This window comes from Haliotis rubra, unplaced genomic scaffold (genome assembly GCF_003918875.1).
Source record: "Haliotis rubra isolate DU_JTF1 unplaced genomic scaffold, ASM391887v1 Scf40, whole genome shotgun sequence".
In the NCBI taxonomy this organism is placed as follows: domain Eukaryota; kingdom Metazoa; phylum Mollusca; class Gastropoda; order Lepetellida; family Haliotidae; genus Haliotis; species Haliotis rubra.
Window position 1 is genome coordinate 721,518 of NW_025767080.1, and position 23,316 is coordinate 744,833.

The 23,316-nt window shown below is 41.0% G+C and overlaps 2 protein-coding genes across 2 annotated transcripts; both read right to left on the bottom strand.

Annotated features, from left to right (window-relative positions):
- Positions 1 to 1,087: 1,087 nt before the first annotated feature.
- LOC124287334 (FMRFamide receptor-like) lies at positions 1,088 to 2,122 on the bottom strand. Its single transcript, XM_046723831.1, has one exon. It carries the CDS (start codon positions 2,120 to 2,122, stop codon positions 1,088 to 1,090), a length of 1,035 nt encoding a protein of 344 aa, XP_046579787.1.
- Positions 2,123 to 15,554: 13,432 nt separating this feature from the next.
- Positions 15,555 to 22,450, bottom strand: LOC124287348 (trafficking protein particle complex subunit 6b-like). The gene is made up of 6 exons (XM_046723848.1): positions 22,355 to 22,450; positions 20,609 to 20,670; positions 20,339 to 20,456; positions 20,039 to 20,122; positions 16,530 to 16,626; positions 15,555 to 16,019 (listed from the first exon to the last, which is right to left on the bottom strand). Exons 1-6 carry the CDS (start codon positions 22,442 to 22,444, stop codon positions 15,988 to 15,990), a joined length of 483 nt encoding a protein of 160 aa, XP_046579804.1. The 5' UTR covers positions 22,445 to 22,450; the 3' UTR covers positions 15,555 to 15,987.
- Between the last annotated feature and the right edge of the window lie 866 nt (positions 22,451 to 23,316).

The window sequence follows — 23,316 nt, forward strand, 5'->3', positions numbered from 1 at the left end:
AGTTGCTCAGCACTACAATTAAACACATGTATATTTTACGCACCCTTACGTATTCGACAAATATGTAAAATATTTCAGAGGGCAAGATTTCACCATAGCAGAGCCAAAAAAACTGTTGTTCGGATCTCAGCGCGACAAGAATGGCATTGAAAATCTCACACGTATCGATGTACATTGCTGGCTTCACCAAAAGTATTGTAGAAAAGCTCTGTGTATGTAACACGGGCGTTACATGTCTACAGGGTGCAACACTAAATCCACTAGAACGTACACATTGTGACATACATATATATATATAGATATTGTTAGTCAAAATTTGGTTTCGTAACGAAAGTTAAAAAAGTGATCCTGGTTTCAAATCACGAATTCGCTTACATTATGTTTCTCTGTCTGCGGCACGAAGACGTGTTGGTGAGTTTCATAACAGCAACAAGACCTGTACTACATCGGGGTATTATACCACGCCGTGATGTTTTTATAACTGCAGTGTTGTTCCGTGTCCGTTAAACAACATCTCTCATTGTGCTACTCGTGAAACTTGCTACCTTGTCGGAGATTCACGATAATCATGTTGAATTAAAGGAGTAGCTAAGTATATTTAAATATTTTAAACGTATAATCAACCACCTGCATGTTTTCCCTTAATAATGGGCTTGATATTTGATCAGATTATGCCGATGTTAAGAATACGATTCATAATTCAGGTGTTCAACGAATTAATTACAATAGGTCCGAAATGTGTGTGTCATAAAAGTGGAGCAACATGGCACTCTGCTTAGAAATAGTAACCAGAGCGTTTTTTCAGCAAATGTGTAACAATAAGAAATTCTTTATTTGTTTAACGGAAATTATATACAACGGGTTTCATCATAATATTTATAATATCGTATGAAAAGAACTTACAAAGCATGTGGAAGTTGGTATATTTCAACCAGTTTCTGTTGTGCTGAACATGGAAGAAGAGAAGGTAACAAATGGTCACATCACGTCACATAACGTCTGTGTGAAAACTAGGATTAGGAACACAAGGTTAACAGTCCCAGAAAACACATGAACGTCAACTGGACGACACACCACGATAGTTCCCTTACTTTCGTGACATCACACTGTTTCGTTGTACTGCTTCTGTAGTTCCAGTCTTAAAGCACGAAAACATCTCCTTCGCCTCAGTTCTGACGTTGCCTCCGGTGATGACGTAAAGGTAGAAGTTAATGGCAAAGTTGAGATCCCAAAGGAAGGCGGCAGGGTCCACAGCGGCTCGGAGAATACCCCAGTCAGGCCGAAGGGCGAGCAGCAGCGCCATTAGGGCGTTGGGCAGAACAAGAATGAAGAAGGTCAAGGACACCGTCACCAACATGGTAGTTACACGGCTAACATTGTTTTCGCGTTTTCCGGTTCCGGTGATTCTTTTGCTCTGACGTTTCAGTTGTATTATTATGACGGCATTACCCAGGAAGATTAGGGCGAGAGGGAGCATGGTCACGAACGTCGTGGCCATGATGTAATGCATCAACATGTCGGGTATGTAGCGCATGACGCAGCCGAGGTCTGGAAAGTAGCTCGTGTTGAAGGGAATGTAGGCCATCAACAGGAAGGGGAACAGGATGAGTAGAACAACGACCCTGCGGGATATATATGGCTTACACAATTTGGTACCGGTCAGAGGAAACATCACTATAATTACCCGCTCGTAGGTGATGCAGACGACAACCCAGGAGCAGACGACAGTGTTGGCGGTGATGAAATATTCACTGATGATGCAGGCGGGTAGGTTTGTAAAAGTGATGACCACAGGAGACCCTTTGAACTCCAGGAATAAGTTGATCCAGAAGAGTAACCGGACCAGGAGAGATATGGTATCACAGACGCCCAAAAGTAGAAGGTAGAAGCTGAACGAATGGCGTCTCATAGCTGGTCGGGACATCACCAATATAGCAAGAATGTTACCAATAATTCCAAGAAGCAAGACAGGCGGCAAGCCGACGAGGCGGATCCAGACACCAACGGACGTGGATTGTTGAGATGTTGGTCTTTCAACAAAACTGGACCAGTAGTTCGGCAACCATATGACCCCGGTTCCGTTACCGTCGTTCGTCCCGTTACTCACGGATAAGGAAGACATTTCGGATACACTGGTCACCCCCAATGGCGAAGTTGTTGTGAAAGCGATGGAGGCATTTATATGTTCTGTAATGTTCAACGCCATGTTCACTGCCATGTATTCTTGACGCCGTCCCTTTGTCGACAAGCGAATCTCCTTGCCACCGTGAGCGCCGAGATTGACTTCAGGTCCACTGGTCAATTAATGATCCCCTTAGTTCCTTCAGCGTCTTATCAAAACACTGTACCTCATGGACAGCAAAGCACGCATGCGTATGGACAATCTTTAATACAGACAATGTCACGTTCTTCGGCCTCAGTTTGAGATCCCCAAGTCAACAGAAAAACCGATAGGCGTTCCAAGGTACAGTAGCTCACCTGATCAACAGTGTGAACGTATTCCGTTGGGTTTCTGGAAATGTGGTTTGTCGTGTGGCTAACCACATAAGTACCAATGAATGGGACATATTCAAAACCAGAACAGGTTAACACAATAGAAATTAAAATCTTCATTTAATCTAAATATAGAAACCACTTATTTTCTATTCCTGAATAATTTACAGTATCGGAAAGAGTTAATGAAGTTCCTTTGTGACTTATGTTTCTTCGTAACACTTCCTTTACGAGCATGATATATTGATTCACAGAAATTACGATTTCTTTGTTCGTATGTCAGTCAAATACAATTCCTTACATGTCGAATCTGATCAATGTCGATGCCCCAGCAAGTGTTTACATAGTCAATCACGGGAATATCAACTGACAATTTACAAGCCACTTTTATGCGTCAATCGTTACTGGACAAACTATACAAATTTGATTGTTATTTAGTTACGCTAAAAGAAACAAACCTGGTAAAAAAATACTGTTTACTTGTAACTACATAATTATGTAAACGTGAGACAATTAAAAAAATAATTGAGTTTGAAATGCGAAACGATGACATTGAGCGTAACGAATGATGCGCTCAAGAAAAGCTTCAATATTTGTATGTATGTGTCTCTATTACAACGATTTGATTATAAAATTCAATGAGCCATACGGGCTGTGAATCATGCTCATCTGTCGTCAAGGCTATTCTTAAGACACCCGACTGTATGTTCGTCAACGCTGCACTGCATGCAAGACACCCGTCTATATGTACGACAGTGGTGTTCTACTTGCAAGACATCCGACTGAAGGTACGTCAACGATGTTCTACATGCAAGACACTCGGCTGTAGGTACGTCAAAGCTGTTCTACATGCAAGAAACCCGACTGTAGGTACGTCAACGATGTTCTACATGCAAGACACCCGGCTGTATGTACGTCAAAGCTGCTCTCAATGCAAGACACTCGGCTGTAGGTACGCCAAAGCTGTTCTACATGCACGACACCCGGTTGTAGGTACGTCAATGATGTTCTACATGCAAGACACCCGGCTGTAGGTACGTCAACGATGTTCTACATGCAAGACACTCGGCTGTAGGTACGTCAACGCTGTTATACATGCAAGACACCCGGCTGTAGGTACGTCAACGTTGTTATATATGCACGACACCCGGCTGTATGTACGTCAAAGCTGCTCTCAATGCACGACACCCGGCTGTATGTACGTCAACGCTGCTCTCAATACACGTCACCCGGCTGTATGTACGTCAAAGCTGCTCTCAATGCACGACACCCGGCTGTAGGTACGTCAAAGCTGCTCTCAATACACGTTTCCCGACTGTATATGTACGTCAACGCTGCTCTCCATACACGTCACCCGGCTGTATGTACGTCAAAGCTGCTCTCAATGCACGACACCCGGCTGTAGGTACGTCAAAGCTGCTCTCACTGCACGTCACCAGTCTGTATGTATGTCAACGATGTTCTACATGCAAGACACCGGCTGTAGGTACGTCAACGCTGCTCTCAATGCACGACACCCGGCTGTAGGTACGTCAACGCTTGTCTCAATGCACGACACGCGGCTGTAGGTACGTCAACGCTGCCCTCAATGCATGACACCCGGCTGTATGTACGTCAACGCTTCTCTCAATGCATGACACCCGGCTGTAGGTACGTCAACGCTGCTCTCAATGCATGACACCCGGCTGTAGGTACGTCAACGCTGCCCTCAATGCATGACACCCGGCTGTATGTACGTCAACGCTTCTCTCAATGCATGACACTCAATGCGACACCCGGCTGTATGTACGTCAACGCTTCTCTCAATGCATGACACCCGGCTGTAGGTACGTCACCGCTGCTCTCAATGCATGACATCCGGCTGTATGTACGTCAACGCTGCCCTCAATGCATGACACCCGGCTGTATGTACGTCAACGCTTCTCTCAATGCATGACACCCGGCTGTAGGTACGTCAACGCTTCTCTCAATGCATGACAATCGGCTGTAGGTACGTCACCGCTTCTCTCAATGCATGACACCCGGCTGTAGGTACGTCAACGCTGCTCTCAATGCATGACACCCGGCTGTAGGTACGTCAACGCTTCTCTCAATGCATGACACCCGGCTGTAGGTACGTCAACGCTGCTCTCAATGCATGACACGCCGGCTGTAGGTACGTCAACGCAACGCTCTCAATGCATGACACCCGGCTGTAGGTACGTCAACGCTTCTCTCAATGCATGACACCCGGCTGTAGGTACGTCAACGCTGCTCTCAATGCATGACACCCGGCTGTAGGTACGTCAACGCTTCTCTCAATGCATGACACCCGGCTGTAGGTACGTCAACGCTTCTCTCAATGCATGACACCCGGCTGTAGGTACGTCAACGCTGCTCTCAATGCATGACATCCGGCTGCAGGTACGTCAACGCTGTTCTACATGCATGACCAATCTTGACACTTACTTGTTATCCCCACTATTTATTTATATGATGGTTCCGTTTTTCATTGCGCCCGAGCTCAACACATGGAAATACAAGTTGAGATAAATGCACCGAGAAACATTTACAACCACTCAAAACAAAAAACAACGACCAGGACATGGAAAATCCTGAGTTCGTAAAGCATTGTGCTCAGAGCGGACCCGGTGCGAACGAACGGATGTTTTGTCCACAGGCACTTGTGTCGTTACTTAAATACTCCAAGTCAATTAATATTACGAATGTCAGAAGCGCACTCATTTACCTTTTAAAGATATATGTAGCGTAATATATTTCTGGCATGCTTGATATTAATTGATTTGGAAATATTGTAGCAACGACACAAAGGTCTGTGGTTTTGACCAGTAGCGTAAAATGGATTGTCGATGGGTCGTTGGAGAGGAGACAGTAGTAGTAGTAGTAGTAGTAGTAGTAGTAGTAGTAGTAGTAGTAGTAGTAGCAGTAGCAGCAGCAGCAATAGCAGTAGTAGTAGTAGTAGTAATAGTAGTAGTAGTAGTAGGAGCAGTAGGAGCAGTAGCAGCAGCAGTAGCAGCAGCAGCAATAGTAGTAGTAGTAGTAGTAATAGTAGTAGTAGCAGCAGCAATAGTAGTAGTAGTAGTAGTAGTAATAGTAGTAGTAGTAGTAGTAGCAGCAGCAGCAGCAGGAGTAGTAGTAGTAGTAGTAGTCCATTTGTAAACAGTAGCCCCTCTACTGAATGTTGTTTCTGTGGTGGGGCAGTGGTCTGCTATATTTAGACTTTGTTACATCTGGACTGGGGTTTCTGGAAGGTACTACGTGGTATTACAACCATTGGCCCTTTCAGCACTGCCCTTTCAGCACTTACCTAGCTTATTATTGAAGTTCCAGAACAATTTCACTGTCAGTCTTCTCACAATACATCTTACGTTACAGACTAGCAGTAGTTTGGTGATCACCTTTCATGCTGGATACTCCGCCTAGACTTCCCTCGGAGGCTTTCTTGGCCACTTTGGCAGCGACGTGAGTATCACCAACTCTGTCTTTATTACTATAACCACTGTCCATATATACTAGGCGTCATTAATAAAGGGTCAAATGATAATAGCACAAATAAAGAACAGTTTCTAAGCAATAATAGAACTAAGAGTGTCATCATAATGTTTAATGTGTTGACAAACGTGACACATCGTGACAAACAGCACCAGCAAACATCAGTTGTATAAACAACCCCTCCCAAAATGAAAATGAAAAACATGAAGCACCCTGTCATTCAATATATTTTAGCTTACCTTCATGTAAAATACTTTAATTTCATTGGTCAATGACGCTTCAACAAGTTTCCGTGTCACCCCTCCCAGGAGGGTGACAACTGGTAAAAATATTACCCGCTGCCACCGCCAAGCTCTCCGCCGAGAAGCTGAAGCGCTAACAATCGTATGACGTCATAATATGACGCATGCCGTGCCAGGAGTTCGAAAACCGTTCGATCAGCTGTTTTTTGTGTTCATTTTTTACAGATATATTTTTCCGACTTTCACTGCTTTATTTAAGCTATTTTATACATTGAGTGGTTTGCACACTCAGCTTAAACATAATTAACAATTTTTATAGCAGTTTTAAGCTTGACAGAATATGTTTAACTGAATTTAAAATCCAGTCGATAGGCTCGGGTGACACTGCTACAAAGAGGCGTACATCAGACCGTATTACCCTCGAGAGAAGCATACAACTTATAGTGTACCCTCCTAGTGAATCCAAGATACAGATGCACCTTGTTCTCATGCTCCTTATCAAGTTCATAAAGAAGGCTTGCAAAATCCCATTCCATTCCTCTACTAGAGCTCTACAGAGTCCTGGAATATTCACTGGTGCTGGGTGAGGTGTGTACACACGTCGTACGAGTTCATCCGAGGCATGCTCAATTGGGTTGAGGTCTGGCGAGCATGCTGGCCACTCCATCCGCTCTACACCCTGCTGCTTAAGGAATTCTGTGACAATCCTGGCCCTATGAGGCCAAGCGTTGTCGTCTTGCAGTAAAGAGGGTCGACCATAAAAGCCATGCATAGCTTGCAGGAATGGTACTGCCTATAGGAGCCAGAATTTCGTCGTCCCAATAACGGCGTCCGGGAAGATTACCGTAGACCACGTGCGGTAAAGTACGTCCAGTAGGAGTTATCCCTGCCCAAATTATGACCAACCCCCCGCCAAATCGGTCAAACCGGTCACAGATGCATCTGTGATTCGCTCTCCATTGCGACGATAAATCATCTGCCGACCATCATGGAAGGACAAACTGAATCTGCGTCCATATGTGAAGAGCACACGAGACCATTGACGTTGACGTGGTGTTAGTGGTGGACAAACTGCAGGTCGCCTACAGCGGAGTCCGGCTGCCCTAAACGTCAACGAACGGTGCTCCTTGATATCCTTACATTAGTAACATTGAAGTGTTCTGTCTGAAGATCTGCTGCGTTAAGGAATCTGTTACGTAACGCAGTGTTACGCCTATCATCTCGAACTGTTGTGACTCTGGGGCGACCTGTTCGACATGCATGTTCCACGGACCCATTGGCTTGAAATCTCGGCCACACAGTCTACCAATAGCACTCTGACTCACATTAAAGCGGACAGCAGTCTGACGCTTAGTTTGACCAGATTCCAAAAGGCCTATAGCCTGACCCGTTTCAGCAAGTGTGAAAAGCCGCCTCATAAAGGTAAGTGAACAGTAAATGAACAGTAAAAAAGCATCAATACATGTGTGTTGTCCTCCACTTTCCATGGCGTAAGTCCCAAAGCATTTAGTCAATCTAAGTGTACCTGCTTTTTAATCGTAGAATAAGTGTGTTTTTAATTTATGGCTAGATTTCTCTTCTGTCGCCAATGGCTGAAGGGATGGTGTAAATCCAACTAGGGTCCATGCAGGTAGCAAAGGCACTGTAAGTCCCCATGGTCCCTAGTATGGTGATCTACCTTCAGTTGTTGGCGACCTCTAGCCCATTTTTACATTGTATTGTCCAGAAATAATTTTCTACTTTTAAAGATATATGCTAGCTAGTTTTAACTTAATCTGTGATAATTTGGTGGTTTTACTGTCCTTCGTTGTCAGGGTTTTATATATTATATGTATGTATTATAAATTTAGAACTAGTTTTAGTCACGATATGGCTGAAATATTGCCGATGTGACTTTAAATCTTAACTCACTCACTCACTCACTTCCCATGGATAGAGCAACTTGTAGGTGCACGTCATTGACATTAAGTGGCAGGAGGATTTCCGTGTTGACAATTTGAATAAAAACTGTACCATTTGTAACAGAATATATCGGATGTTAAAGAACGTAATAATGACATTTCAACAGCCTGGTGTGTTTTACCACACTGGTAAGAAAGTTGTATATACAGTACAACCAGAAATTATTGAGAAAATAAAGATTGTAATTTTATATATTTTTTTCACTCATTACTCACGTATTAAATGTGAATATTAGCAGAACATAACTCAAAGATTCAAAGACAGGTGAACAGTTAGTATTTTGTCAAGTCACCATGGGCAGCAATGCAGGCTTCAATGCGGCGGGGCATACTGCTGATCAAAGAAGTTCGAAAGTCGTGGTCCATGCTGTCCCAATATCGGACCACCTCTTCTTTCATTTCAGCAATATTTGTCAGATTTTTCTTATTGACACTTTCCTTCATAAGTCCCCAAACATTTTCTATTGGATTTAGGTCAGGGCTATAGCTTGGCCAATCTAATAATGTCATATTTTGGGTCCGAAACCAGGCCTGTGAATGCTTTGAACGATGTTTTGGGTCGTTGTCCTGCTGGAAAATCCAAACATTTCCATTGAACACGTGATCAGATGGAAGTAAATGCCCCTCGAGAATATTTGTGTACCGCTCACTGTTCATATTCCCTTCAAATACACAGTGAGTGAGTGAGTTATTATTTAACGTCACATCGGCAATATTGCAGCCATATCGTGACGAGTTCAAATACACAGAGGGGCGTTGCCCCTAACACAGATATGCCACCCCACACGTTAAATGTCGGACTGTACTTTGGGCGCTGATACAAAGGTTTTTCAGTTTGTTTGGTCCAGAATTTCAGGGTATTAGGAAACAGCCACACAGACATTTCATCTGAGAAAATCACATTGTCCCGGTTAAAATTTCTATGCTGTAAGCACCAGTTTAATCTTCGCTCCTTTTGTTCAGGTTTCATGATCGGTGATGGAATTCCTCGACTTTTCTGCCACCCCATTGCATGCAGATCAGTTCTAATTGTCTCCTTACAGACAGCCACAGTTCCTCTATCAATCATATCCAGCCTTAAGCTTTCTAAACTCCTTCGTCTGTTTTTAGAAACAAGAATACCAAGCCGCCTCCTGTCACCGACAGTCAATTTTCTGGGCCTATCTGCGCCTCCCTGGTGCTCAAGTCAATGCCATATCCATTTGCAATATTTTTCAAAAACACGATAAACAGTGGACAAAGGGATGCCTGTTCTACTTGAAATCACTTTAGCTGATCTGATGTCCTTGTTATAATACTCTAAAATCAACTTTCTCTTCTCTAAATCATCCATACTGAGGATCACTGAAAATGTCGTCTGCTAGCAAGTAAACAAACTAATGAAAAGGATTAACGGAGTTGTCTCTCTTGAATGAACCCAAGCACTTGATAGCTGGTCAAGGTTGTTTACACTAGAAATCCAATTAAACATATTCCTAAAATTCTCAATAATTTCTGGTCAAACTATATTTTAAATCAAAAACGAAGATTTTAAAACTTTTAAGAAATAGTGTTAACAATAGTTTGATCCTTCATTAATGACGCCGAGTATATATGATACTGCCTTTGGAATTGTCCTGCCGCTCTAGTTTGTATTGCCATTGTAAAATTCCTTTGTAGTGATTTGGAATCTTTTATATATTTTGTATTAACAATACAATTCTTTATTTCAACGCATATTTGTTTGTTGTTTGCTGTTCTGACACCAAATCCAGGCACGGACTTATTTACAGATAATGTATGTTTGCAACATGGAAATCAACACGTAACAAGGTGTATGAAGTCTTTAACCATTCGATCCAGCCAATAACAATAAGTAGTTCCCTGCCTTCAGATTCATTTCGTCCGCTTGTAACTGGTAATGGGTGTGTATAGGAACCTTGGTCATTCGATCCAGGCAATAACAATAATTAACTCCCTGCCATCAGATTCGTGTCTTCCGCTTTTAACTGGCTATGGGCGTGTATAGGAACATTGGTCATTCGATCCAGGCGATAACAATCAGTTACCGGTTCATCACCAGCCTTGGGTTGTGATTAATAACAGTTTGAGAAGAAAATTTGGTTTATGCATCCAATTGATTGGTGTTTTTTCGTGTGATAAATAAATCCATATCTGTATACCTGAAGTCAGACGCCTCAGTCATATCGGGTGGCATGTTTGGCAGGCCGTACCCTGTAAGGATCCGCTTGTCGTGGATGAAATGTATTCGACGTGTTTACACACATTAATCTGACTGCTGATCTAGCGTAATGATATAATGCTAAAGCGACTCACTCACTCTAGGTCTCCATGTTTTATGTTACTGAACCGTTGTGTGGTGTTACACCAAGACACAGCGCGGGCATAAAGTAACAGTGTGATCAAATAGGAATTGATGCAGTCACTTTATAGTATTGGTCTTCAGTAACCCATGCTTGTCGTAAGAGGCGACTAACGAAATCAGGTGGTCAGGCTCGCTGACTTGGTTAACACATGTCATCGTATCCCAATTGCGTAGATCGATGCTCATGCTGTTGATCACTGGATTGTCTGGTCAGATTCGATTATTTACAGACCGCCGCCATATAGCTGGAATATTGGTGGTGCGGCGTAAAAAACAACTACCAACCAACCTCTTGATAGTAGAACTTGAATTAAATGACCACCTCAAACAAACCCTCCATGTGCTTTATAGACAAGATAGTCCACACTTTGCTGACAAAATGACTCATCATCGTCCATTTGCAGAACGTCTTCGAAACAAAACCATGGCCGTATATAGTAAGGAGCCTCTATATAAACCGCCCCGAACATCTTGGGAGGCTGTCTTGGAGGCCAGGTTCGTGCTAGAGATCCTCCTGTTAGGAATCTAGAGACTGACTGACTGAGTATGGTTTTACGCCCTGTTAGCAATATTCCTGTTAGGTATCCACGAGGAACTGCAGGGGAGTTCCATGTTGTGAGCTCCACGCTTGATACGGCCAGTATGAGCGGGAGACTGGTTGATGCTGTCTGTACCAGGGATGGGTACACCAGGTACTGACGTGGAAGCTGGTGGTGGTTCATGCAATCACAACCATCAATATTTCAGAACTGTGTGACGATCAGTTTGGTGGCGTAGTCACACTTTCCGCCATTGCTGATATTCATGCTTTTGCATAGTCCTCTCCGATTGCAAGTAAATTGTTATACCAAGTTTCAATTTCAGTTTTGTTTTTGTTTTAGTAAGAGTAAAATGTGTTATATTTACCAGTTCAAAGCATATTCAAATGAAACGGTTATTTTTTTACTTATACCTAAAAGTGGGTGCTGCGTCATTAACGCTCATGTGTATATTTAGCTACACTTATTTGATTGTAAAGTGTAAAATGCACACACGATAATCAGACAACTGGCTGGCTTGAGTGAAGTCTGAACCTTGTGTTCTAGGCTCACCATAGACCTCCGACACAGATCAAAATATACATGAAACCAATACTGTTCCTCTTTCTACACTTCGCGTGTTGTCATCGACACTGAAATATGTTCTGGAAGTAACGGGTAGATACTCATACTGTGTAGGACGGTGCTTCCGTTGGGCGTTTTTGCATCTGTGTGTGCGCGCGTGCGTCCGTGTGTGTGGATTAATGCTCGGTGTTGGGCTAAAGAAAGTATTCACTTGGAGGTTTTACGAACTCGGCTCTGGACAAAGGAGACATCATTTACATCATACACTGCGTAGTGTCACTAGGACCATCATACCGCAAGATACATAGGAAACAGACAAGACACGAAATCTACTACTGTTTCTGAAGTATGGAAAGAGTCATCGGGGTAGCTAGATCATCAAAGAGAGGGAAGGTCGGTGTTTTCATCCCTGAAGCCGTGGAAGTATGGAAAGAGTCATCGGGGTAGCTAGATCATCTAAGAGAGGGAAGGTCGGTGTTTTCATCCCTGAAGCCGTGGAAGTATGGAAAGAGTCATCGGGGTAGCTAGATCATCTAAGAGAGGGAAGGTCGGTGTTTTCATCCCTGAAGCCGTGGAAGTATGGAAAGAGTCATCGGGGTAGCTAGATCATCTAAGAGAGGGAAGGTCGGTGTTTTCATCCCTGAAGCCGTGGAAGTATGGAAAGAGTCATCGGGGTAGCTAGATCATCTAAGAGAGGGAAGGTCGGTGTTTTCATCCCGTTTGCGGATTACCAAAAGAATTTAAATGATGGCACTTGTTGTTAGCCTGCCTTGTGCTCTGTATTAAAGGGGCACTGATCCAGAGCGATTAAAGTTTCGCACCACCAATCTAATTACGTCAAGTTGTCAGCCAATGCTTCTTCGACCGTGACGGACACGGGGATTGGGCAGCCGTCCACCTAGGTAGAATTTCTTCAACCTAAACAATGGGACAATAAGAACGGTGGATAACCATCAGATGCCGTCATCTGAAAATGTGCCCGGTAGTTCTTGTCTGATTGTAATAGAGTATCCCAGCACTGTAGGTTTTTCTGATTTTCTGATGCGTGGATGGTATGATGACTGATCCAGTTTGATCCTATTTCGTGATTTTTACCTCGATATTTCATCATGTCAAGTAACAATGTGATGTTTATTGACCTATGCTATTAAAAACACATTTGATATACATGTATTTGAATCCGTAAACTAAACCAATCCGACATTACAATATTGCCAGAAAAATCTGAAAATTTACTTAGGCAAATAGGTATATAAGTTTTTACCTTTAGTACACAGCAAATGCTTATGTTTTTCTTTTCAACAATGCAGTTCCGTTCGTATCCTCCAAACACCGTCGACCCCGAACTATCACTAGTTATATAACGTAATATACATTTTTGCACATTAGACTGTTAATGACACGACATGGAACAGGTTTCTTTGTCAGCTGCAAATGAATGGCGTATCGTAAGTTTCTGTTAGTATTGATACATTCCTCGAACAAGGTTCTATCACTTTAGTCGGTTGGGTTGTTTTTTTTCATTTGTTGTAGCATTCAGCAGAATCATTCCACTTCATTTTTTTAGCCGTGAAAATCGATGGGACTGACAACATACACTATGTCGCAATCTGGGCGTGTGTGTGAAATATGATTTACGTCGGCAATCCATAAAATGTCTAGATTTTTCAGTCATGTTATTAATTCACTAAAAACAGATCGTGTACTTTTTATGAAGTGCATAAAAAATGCATAAAAATATAATGATCAATTCAATAGGATTATTAGACAAAAACATAAAGACGTACATTGACTTGGGTTTTTATTTTCAGTCCTAACATTTTGTGTCACTGACAGATGAAGTTAAACTTCAAATTGTGTTCATTTGTTATCAGAATAATGAAGATGGAAATATAGATTAGTAAAAAAAGATTTCATCTTTGTTGATCAATTTAAGGACATACATATTATACTTATGCTACCAACTGCGCTTGCGGAGATCGCAAGGAAGTCAAGAATTCTGGGATATCATGCGGGTATTCCGGGGGGAAAACAATTACAAATGCAACAACCAGTCGCGGAAGACTACTCTGGATCAGTGTCCCTTTAACATCTGACTCAGCAATATTCACCCATGTTGTATGGGGGCAGTATGTACATAGAGATTTGTTGCTGACAACCATATTGTGTCCAGTGCTTACAACTTGTGACAGGAACATTATGTGAAATTCATGTGTGAAATCCATGGTTTAGGTAAAGAGGTTTTACGTTAGTGTAAACAGCTGGACAGATCGAGATGGACCACTCCAAACACCTGATGGCCTTATAGTATGGAGAACTCATGTCTCAAACTACTACGTGGATAGTTTCTCTGGGTGTGAATGGAAATGTGCAAAATGAGTACAAATAAAATATTGCCATTTGTTTCACAAGTGACATTTGAAGCATTTCCCCCACACAAAGAATGCACACATATTGATGTTCTCCCCTGTACTATATCAGCAGGGAGCAAGGTGTTTAATGCTGCATTAACCTCCCAGGAGAGTCCATCCATAACATGAGGTCATGATGACATATATACATCTTTTATTGCACCACTGAGAAATATATATACAATCACTGTGTTGATACTACCAATGAATTAAGTGAAACCGCCTTCAACTATCATAAGCATGAAGGCAAGAAAGAGGGAATGGATGACATGTGTGGGCCCAGCTCCAAAACAACTTAGACCTGGATTGACCTGTCTGTCATTGGTGGTAGCCACAGTTTCTGGCTGATTGATAGCTCAAATGTCTGTATTGATGTCCTCTCTGGTGCCACTAGACTAATGCTTAGTCTCTGAATATATATAATTTTGATAGTAACAAACAAGTGCATTTAAATTGAAAAGGAGCCCCAGGGAGACCAGAGATTCAGAACCTGAGGAAATCTAGACTTCCTTTATTGAGAGCTTTGGCACTGCAGAGAGGCTTGGCAGTAGGGAAAATAATGTGGTTCAGGGACTGTGAGACAGACTATGATGCCACTGACAGCTTATGTCTTTTATCCCGACATCTGTGTCAGCTCCATACCTACAATGCCAGATACCATCCCACACTCGGTTATGTTGGAAAGTGTGCATATAGAGGATACTAAACGGTAATACCATTTTTATTAAACGAATTCATGATTTGGTATCAAACAAGCGAAAACGCGTTTAATACTAAGTCATTCACGAGTTTTATAAAAATGGTATTTCAGGGAAGCGAGTTTAGTATTCTGTTTATTACTCTCCAACATAAATTGATAGAAACTGTCTAAAGTGTGATGACTTCAGTCAAGTAAGGTCTGATACCATTGTGACAGAGGTATTAGCATTGTGTCGTCATAACTGTAACCATTATGAAGTCTTATGTTTGGCGGTATTACACTAGTGTAATACTGCCATAAAAATATTACACTGCAGTATCAAACACAAAAATGTGCACACATACACATTTCTAATCAAATAAACATTTGCATTGAACTGTTTTCTCATGTGACATTTATATATTATCCACGCTTTATTTTCACATTAACATATGCATGTCAAGGACCACTTATACTTATAAAAATTTATAGTATAGCAACAGTATTAAGATGATATATACAGACATACCTTGTCCAGTTATTTGATGCACCAGGAATGAGTCTAATGGTAGGAGGTTCCATAAACTGTGTGTGTTTGATCATGTGAACCCTGATAAATCCTTACGGCTGGCGACCCGTGAAGATCCGGGGTAGAATAGGTCTTCAGCAACCCATGTGCTGGCCATAAAAGGCGACTATGCTTGTTGTAAGAGGCGACTAACGGGATCAGGTGGTCAGTTTTGCTGACTTGGTTGACACATGTCATCGGTTCCCAATTGCGCAGATCGATGTTCATGCTGTTGATCACTGGATTGTCTGGTCCAGACTTGATTATTTACAGACCGCCGCCATATAGCTGGGATATTGCTGAGTGCGGCATAAAACTAAACTCACTCACTCACTCCTTACTGCTGGCACATCTCACATGAAACAGATCTGCGAACATATTCACTAAGAACCAAATATCAAGAATGGAACAGAAACCAATATCAGAGAAATGAGACCAGCCTCACAAATATCTGATATGGATCAATCTGAGTTCATCAAAAACTGGAAATATGATCAGAAATGACACTTCCTGCTACCAGAGCCCATGCCCGGTAATAATGAAGCTCTTCGCGAGTTGATCTGGTAGAGATCTGCAGACAGTGACTTCACCAGTCACCTTCACAACTATATCAGTCCTTCACAGTGTCCTGCTCAATCAACTTTTCTGTTGTCTCACTGTCATGTTTTTCACATCAGACCCTTTGAATCTGTATCTGGAATTTACCTGAAACAGTCACAATTCATCTGAATTATAATTTGCTCAGTGTAGTAGACAGGGTCAGTTTTCTGTTTGAGATCTCAGTTCTGTCTAACATGTTTTGCTACAAAATATTCTAGGATCTGCTACGATATTTTCTACCTGCGTCTTATGCACGCAAAGCATTTTGTTTTCTCGGAACAAGTAACCGAAAAATATATCTTCCCCAAGGAAGATTCTTTCAGCTAATTTGACTTGCGAATGATGACAAGATGCTCTGAAATGCAAGGAAATATCATCTAAATTTCACACACACACACACACACACACCCACACCCCCTAGAGAGATCTTGCTGCTTTCAGGATGTTTATCTGTATAACTACCATGTACTGTACAGGTGCCAAGGTCATTTCCAAGTTGTCAGAATCATCATTTTCACTTGTTACACACATCATTTTCACTTGTCTAAACCTGTAATTATTCTAAACACCACTGAGCATGCTGAACGACAGGACAGCTAATTGCAGTAGGCTTACATGCTGGCATGGCACTGACGTCGGCAGTAACTACTATACAGTTGATTCCTAGGTTAGACAGAGCTCCTCGGATCAGACCACAGGGGAAAGCCAGGTACTGAAACACAAGATAACACATTAAGCGAGAATTTCGGAAATATGGGCTTGTAGGGTCCTTTCTCTACCTGGTCAGACATAGCTCCTCTGTTTAGAATCAATAGAAATATCAATGCAGCAACAGCATCCGACTATAGCGATCTGCCAAATATACTAAGCAGCAAAAGAAATGTCAGTTTGGAATTTTCCTTCGCAGAAACGGATAACTATAAACTCATTTAATGTTTTGATTGTATATTTTTGACAACATCTCCAACTTTACCTGAGCAAAGACATTCCTTCCCAAACTCAGAATGGAACCCAGGAAATGGTCTCAAAAACACAACCTGATCTCGGAGATGGTGCAGTGTTCTCCATGTTCTTCATGCAACTCATGCTGCACGTGCTGTTCACAAGGACCAGCCCTATAAAATGCACCCACAAACCTGGTTGAAACATTCACATTACAACGTCAGCAGGATGCCGTCACTCACGACAGCTCAGAGGAACCAGGCGCTAGGAAGACTTGAAGCTGGCCACACTGCACAAGCCGTTGCCAATCACTTTCAGGTCAACATTCAGACCATCTACAGGCCGCAGCAACGTTTCCGGGCCATCAACACCACAAATGATCGCCCCCGTACTGGCAGACCAAGGGTGACGACAAGACCGCCATGTTGTGCGACAGCATGTACAGAATCCCTTCATGCAGGCATCCGAAACAGCACGCCAGACAGTGGGAACACACTGAAGACCAATCAGTACTGATACAGTATGCCAACGTCTTAACAGCCGGAACCTCACTTGCCATAGACCTTACCGCGTCTACAGTTTACACCAAAACTGGCGATACAGGCAATGGAGAACTGTTCTGTTCACAGATAAGAGTCAGTACTGCATATCAACTGCAGATGGCAGAACAAGAATATGGCAATGACATGGCCAGCGTTACTCAGACCACTGTGTTATGGAAAGAGACTCATGGGGAGGTGCGAGCATCATGGTATGGGGTGGGATAGGCCTGAACTAGAAAGTGGGTCCTGCGGTGTTCCAGAACCTTGGTCCAGGGAGAGGAGGCGACATCACAGCGTTGCGCTAAATCGACCAAGCTCTCAGACCCCACGTCATACCACACTTCGCACGTCACCGGAACAACATTTTCCAGCATGATAACGCCCGGGCCCATACTGCCAGAGCTACACGGACTTCCTACAGCAGAATGGTGTCAACATTATGCAGTGGCCGGCCCTTAATCCTGAATTATACCCAATTGAACATTTTTGGGATGAAATTCAGAGGAGACTGAATAATGTCATACCAAGGCCAATTTATTGCGCCAGGCCTTTCTCAGAGTGTGGTTCCAGGTGCCAATGGCCTTCATCAATCGATTGGTGCACTCCATGCATAGACGCTGTGCTGCAGTTATTGCCGCTCGTGGTGGTCACACTAGATACTGAAGTCAAGAGTCTTAATGGACTGCAAACGTTCATGTAATGTCTTGTAATTGTGCTGAGTTATTCATTGATGTGTCAAGATATTGTACACAAAAAATGTTTTTCATCCGCTTATTATGTCCATTTCTGTAATGATTTGATTACAGTGCCTATCTAATTTTGAATTCTTACTGACAGGGGTTTTTTTGCTGCTGAGTATATTTCATGTATAGAATTACGATAAAGACACGCTCAAAGACCATTTTCCTGTAGTGTGAAAGTCTTTTGATAATAAATTTGATGTCCAAGATATTTTTTATGGATTAAACTTCATAAAAAATATCTTGGACATCAATGTACAACTTCTAAATGCCACTGAAAGACATCAATAAATTTGATGTTAGTCCTTGTCATGGAGCTTTGCTCCTGAGATTATCGTATCATTAAATTAAAATAAAGAAATACTAGGAAATGTGGTAAAAGTTCACAGGTTCATTTTTAGCAGTAAACAGTATCCCAAGACAAGCAATCAAAGGGATCAAAGCCCAAATCAACAACGACGAGGATTATTGACCAACAAAACACCAGATGATTAGCTGGGCACCAAAAAACCATGATAACTAATAACAGCACACTCTGATGAGACAATCAATAAGATGGAAAGACAGCTAACCCAGTCAGCTGTGGCTAATTATCAACAACCAGACATGTACAAATCATAAGGTGTCAAAAATTACCATAAATACATAGGAAATATCTTCATAGAACAATCAAAGTTAACATTACATCTTCTATAAAGTATAGGCTTGCCTAACCATACAAAGTAATGTACTTCACAACAATACATGATGAAAGTATGTGGTTTAACTGTCAGCAATAAATTAAAGGACAACAAAGTCTTAATGAAGTCTAACAAGCATAATGAAAAACATATGTCAAATTTGTGATTACACCTTTTCAGTAAAGTACAGATTCTAGTGTGATCACTATCTAAATGCAGGGCTCGATTTAAGAGATGTTAACCTACTTGCACTAGGTGCAACCTAAGATAAAAACCTAGTTGCACCAGCCAAATTCCAGTTGCAGTGCTTTTACTGCAATATGTAATGAAAGAAATATGCTATTGAATTATTCAAAGTTTAGAAGAAAAATTACCTAACATAATTATGCTTGTAATGTTAAATTTATTGTTGATATATTTCTAAAAAAATGACTTGCACCTGGTGCAAGTTAGACAAATAACTAGGTTGCACTTTGTAATATTGGGATGCAAGTAACAAAGCACTAAATCCAGCCCTGAAATGACCTTGTGTATTCAGAAAAAATGATGCCGTGCTGAGCCATGACTGCCTGTTGGACATTGATGAGGGTCTGAGGCACTACAATCACCAGATCATCAAATGCATTGTTTTACAACCCAGGGAGATTCCACATAAACAAACACAACATTTTGAGTTTTTTGCTGCAGGTGAAGATGAAGAACTACAAAATGCAGAACATACCTATGTCAAGAGCTGCTTATTTATCAAAATGTGCTGTTTAAAAAATTACATCTGGCATTTTGTCAAAATGTTCAGTTAAGTTCACAAAACATTCTGGATGGCTTTGTACCTCTTTCAGCTTGCTCAGAGGTACAATATTTACTAATGCAAACTTGTTCTCATCACTATATGGCTGGAAAAATGCCGATGTGACGTAAAGCTCAATTCAACTCAACTCAACTTCAGCTTGCTCAGCCAACATGAAATTCTGCCTAATTTTCATCTCCTATTGTCCTTATTCTTTTCAGACTTACCTGTAACTTTTTCAAAACTTCAAAATGTTCTGCTGTTTATCAAAGAAAAAAATTCTCCAAGTTTCTTGATATGTACCGGTATCACATTAATGCCAAATTAGTATAGTTCTTGACACAAGCATTAATTCACTGGCTCTTACTTTTCCTCACCGAAAACCATAACATCAAAACCCTTGATGCATCCAAATGCTGACAAGGCTACTTACTTTGGGTGCTGCTTCCATGTACTGTTTACCATTAGACAGCTGGGTCAGGAACTTAAAGCGATTATCCTGTAGCACGTACACTCCCTGTAAGATCAAGAACATAATGACAAAAGTCCTGATGTTTGGTAAGGATATACAGAAGGCAGGGAAACATTGCAGTCAACATTCCTATACATCTGAGGTTAAATGGGATTTAATATCAGTTTCAAGAATATTTCATTTATATTGCGACAAGCATGCATATGTATGTATAACATCTTGTACGAGTCCAGACAATGCTGGTTTTATAGTCCAACTTACCTGATGATTTGTGCGAAGATTGTCCACCTGTTTCTTATATATGGCATTCCAGAATTCTTTACACATAAACTTCATCGTATCAAGCTCATCCTTAAATCTGGAAGTCTCCTTAGTAAACCTACAAAATTACAAAAAGTTTGGTAAATAAACTACTGCAACTGTCAGGAGGTTATGTTTAGGAGGCTTGCATTGTTGTGAACATAGTAAACTTAGCAGAAGTTATTGGAGACTCAATTATACTTGTTACAGACTGTAAGAACTATTTCTTACCTTTCAATGAGACTTTGTCCAACTCGAAAACCAAGTGACTCCAGTTTAGAAATGCAGTGATCCTAAACATATGAGAAGTACATGTAATTTAACTATCATGTCCATGTTAAACAAAGACATTGTAACTATTTAATTGTGTTTGGTTTCATGTTTAAATAAAATTTTATCCCTTTATTAGCATTGCAAACATGGAGGAAGTTTGAAATTACTCGCATTCCTTTAGGATAGATCTAAACATCTTGGTTATTTGGACAAACAGCCTTTAGAAAAATGCATGATTATCTGTGTGATTTAACCACATGAGTCAAACATCCCATGGACAGCAGACACTGGCACTGTTTATGGGGGTATATCATAACTACACCATCATATTTGTTGCTTGTGTGTAATTTTTTAAAGTGCACTCAGCATATTCAGCAATATTACACCTATATGAAGGTGGACTGAAATAGCCAAATCTTTACCAGACAAAAACCAACAAATCAAACATGTATGCAATGTAGTTCTGTCAAGGGACAAAGACACCTAATCAATCCCGGTCATTTCATGATTAAAATATTTACACAGCTCACTATTTGTGATGAGGGAGGAGTGCAAAGAGAGGAACAGCCAGGTGTGTGAGAAAGGATGGAGACGGCAGAGCACAGGAGAATGAATCATTAACTTTGTCGGCACTTGTGCACATGCTTCGTGTACACCTGGCTGTCCCTCTCTTTGCACTCGTAACAAATAGTGAACTGTGTCGAAATTTTAATGATAGTTTGTTTAACAACTTTTTTTATTTTTAGGACATAAATTCTGCAAACAACTCACAGAGTTGGTCTGATGTTTTGACTATGATCAGCATTTCATTGAGTATTATATGCATATTAGTTTTCGAGTTAGATTGCAATTAATCTGTTCGCTTTTGAGCCAAACGGACTATACTAGCAAAGGTGAAGTGAGGTGAAATTGGGTTTAACGTCATGCTTGAGAATATTTCGCTCATATGACGATGTGCATGCGTGTGTATGTGTATGTGCGGCTGCTTGTACTAGCCCAGACGTAAGCTGGTTTTATTGTGCTAGCCCACTGAGATACCATGCCGCAGTGAAGCATGAATACCCCACTCAGACACATTATACTGACTCCAAGCCGACCAGTCCTTGTTGTACCCGTGCGCGCCCCTATGCGCCAGGCAGGGACCGACAAGTACCATATTTTAACGTCTTTTGGTATGACGCAGTCGGGGATCTTTACTGATACTGAAGGTGTCATATAGGGTACAGAAAGTATGCACACCTGGTAACATTCTGTATTACCTAAATATACTGAAAATAAAACTGGAAGGAATAAACATACCCTGGTTTAGCAGTGTAATATATGCTTGACACAAGTGGGAATTGTGCGAGACTGGTATGAAATTCTTTCATCAATCAAAATCTGCAGTTTTCTTTTAAGGTGGAAACTCTGGATATTGTTCCAGACATTGCCAAGCTTTGACAGATTTTGTGTCCCCAAATCAATATATTTGACCTTACAGCCACAGTCATGTAGTTCAAAGTTATAAGGCTACATGTATAAATAACAGAGAAGCAGCTATTTCGATTTTACACTGAAAACATAAGGAAAACACAAGCACGAGTGTCAACATTTTTGAGAATTTCCCTACGTTTCTGCCTGATCAAAGGTTTAATGCAAGATTATGGAGTTATTACATATCTGCTATAGGCATGCACATATTATCATTTCGTTAAGGCTTATAACCTTTTCATCTTTTGAGGCTGTCCTGTATATGTGAGACACAAGTTCCATGTGAAGAAACTCAAATAACACTTCGTCTGCCATCGTCGCCATGTTGACGCCCCTATGTAAAATTAGAACTATCGACTTGATACGAAAAGTGTTTTAGCAATGAAGCGTTTTTATGATATGTATAATGGTTTTCTGGAATGCAATAATTTTTATGATACTTTTATCATGGAAACCAATAACAAAAGGCATTTATTCATCAAAGTTCTGACCGATCAGCAGAATGATATTGGTCCGTTTTTCGATTTCGTGAAATGTTTTTCGTTACGGTCCGGGAAGGTATCCGGTTCTCAAGATTTCTATAAATTGTGGATCATATTCCCCAAACGGACTTGGTTCTTAGAAACAATTTAATGTTTTGGTATTGGAACTTCGGTTGATAAGACATTCGCTTCTCAAAAAGCAACTGCATTCGTTTGGTGTGTAGATTTAAAAAATTGGACCACATAATTACATACAAAAAGTTGGGGATAAAGTTTAAGATGTTTTTAACAAAAATCAAAGACAAGATGCGACCAATTTTATTAAAAGGTACTAGTATCAACACTTGTGTTTCTTGACTTAAAGAATTTATTTATAGCTATAGTTTTATTATATGAGCTAACCAAGTCAGCGAGCCTTATAACTATACAATAACCCATCAAATCTTTTCCAAGTATTCATTAAGTAGTATAAAGTACAGACAAATATTTCTAAACAGAGTTTAATTAATTCATACTAATGTATTGTCATGAAACATGTTCGATTGTATTAACATATAAGTGAAAAATATTCTTTGATAAAACTACCGAAAAATTATTTTCCAAGCCAAACGCGAACTGTACTGTATAGAGTACTATCATATTTCGTTTTAGAGAGAACTCGTTCCATTATTTTGTGCCGAGATAGAATGAAGCTTTTCCGTATTATAGGTAACG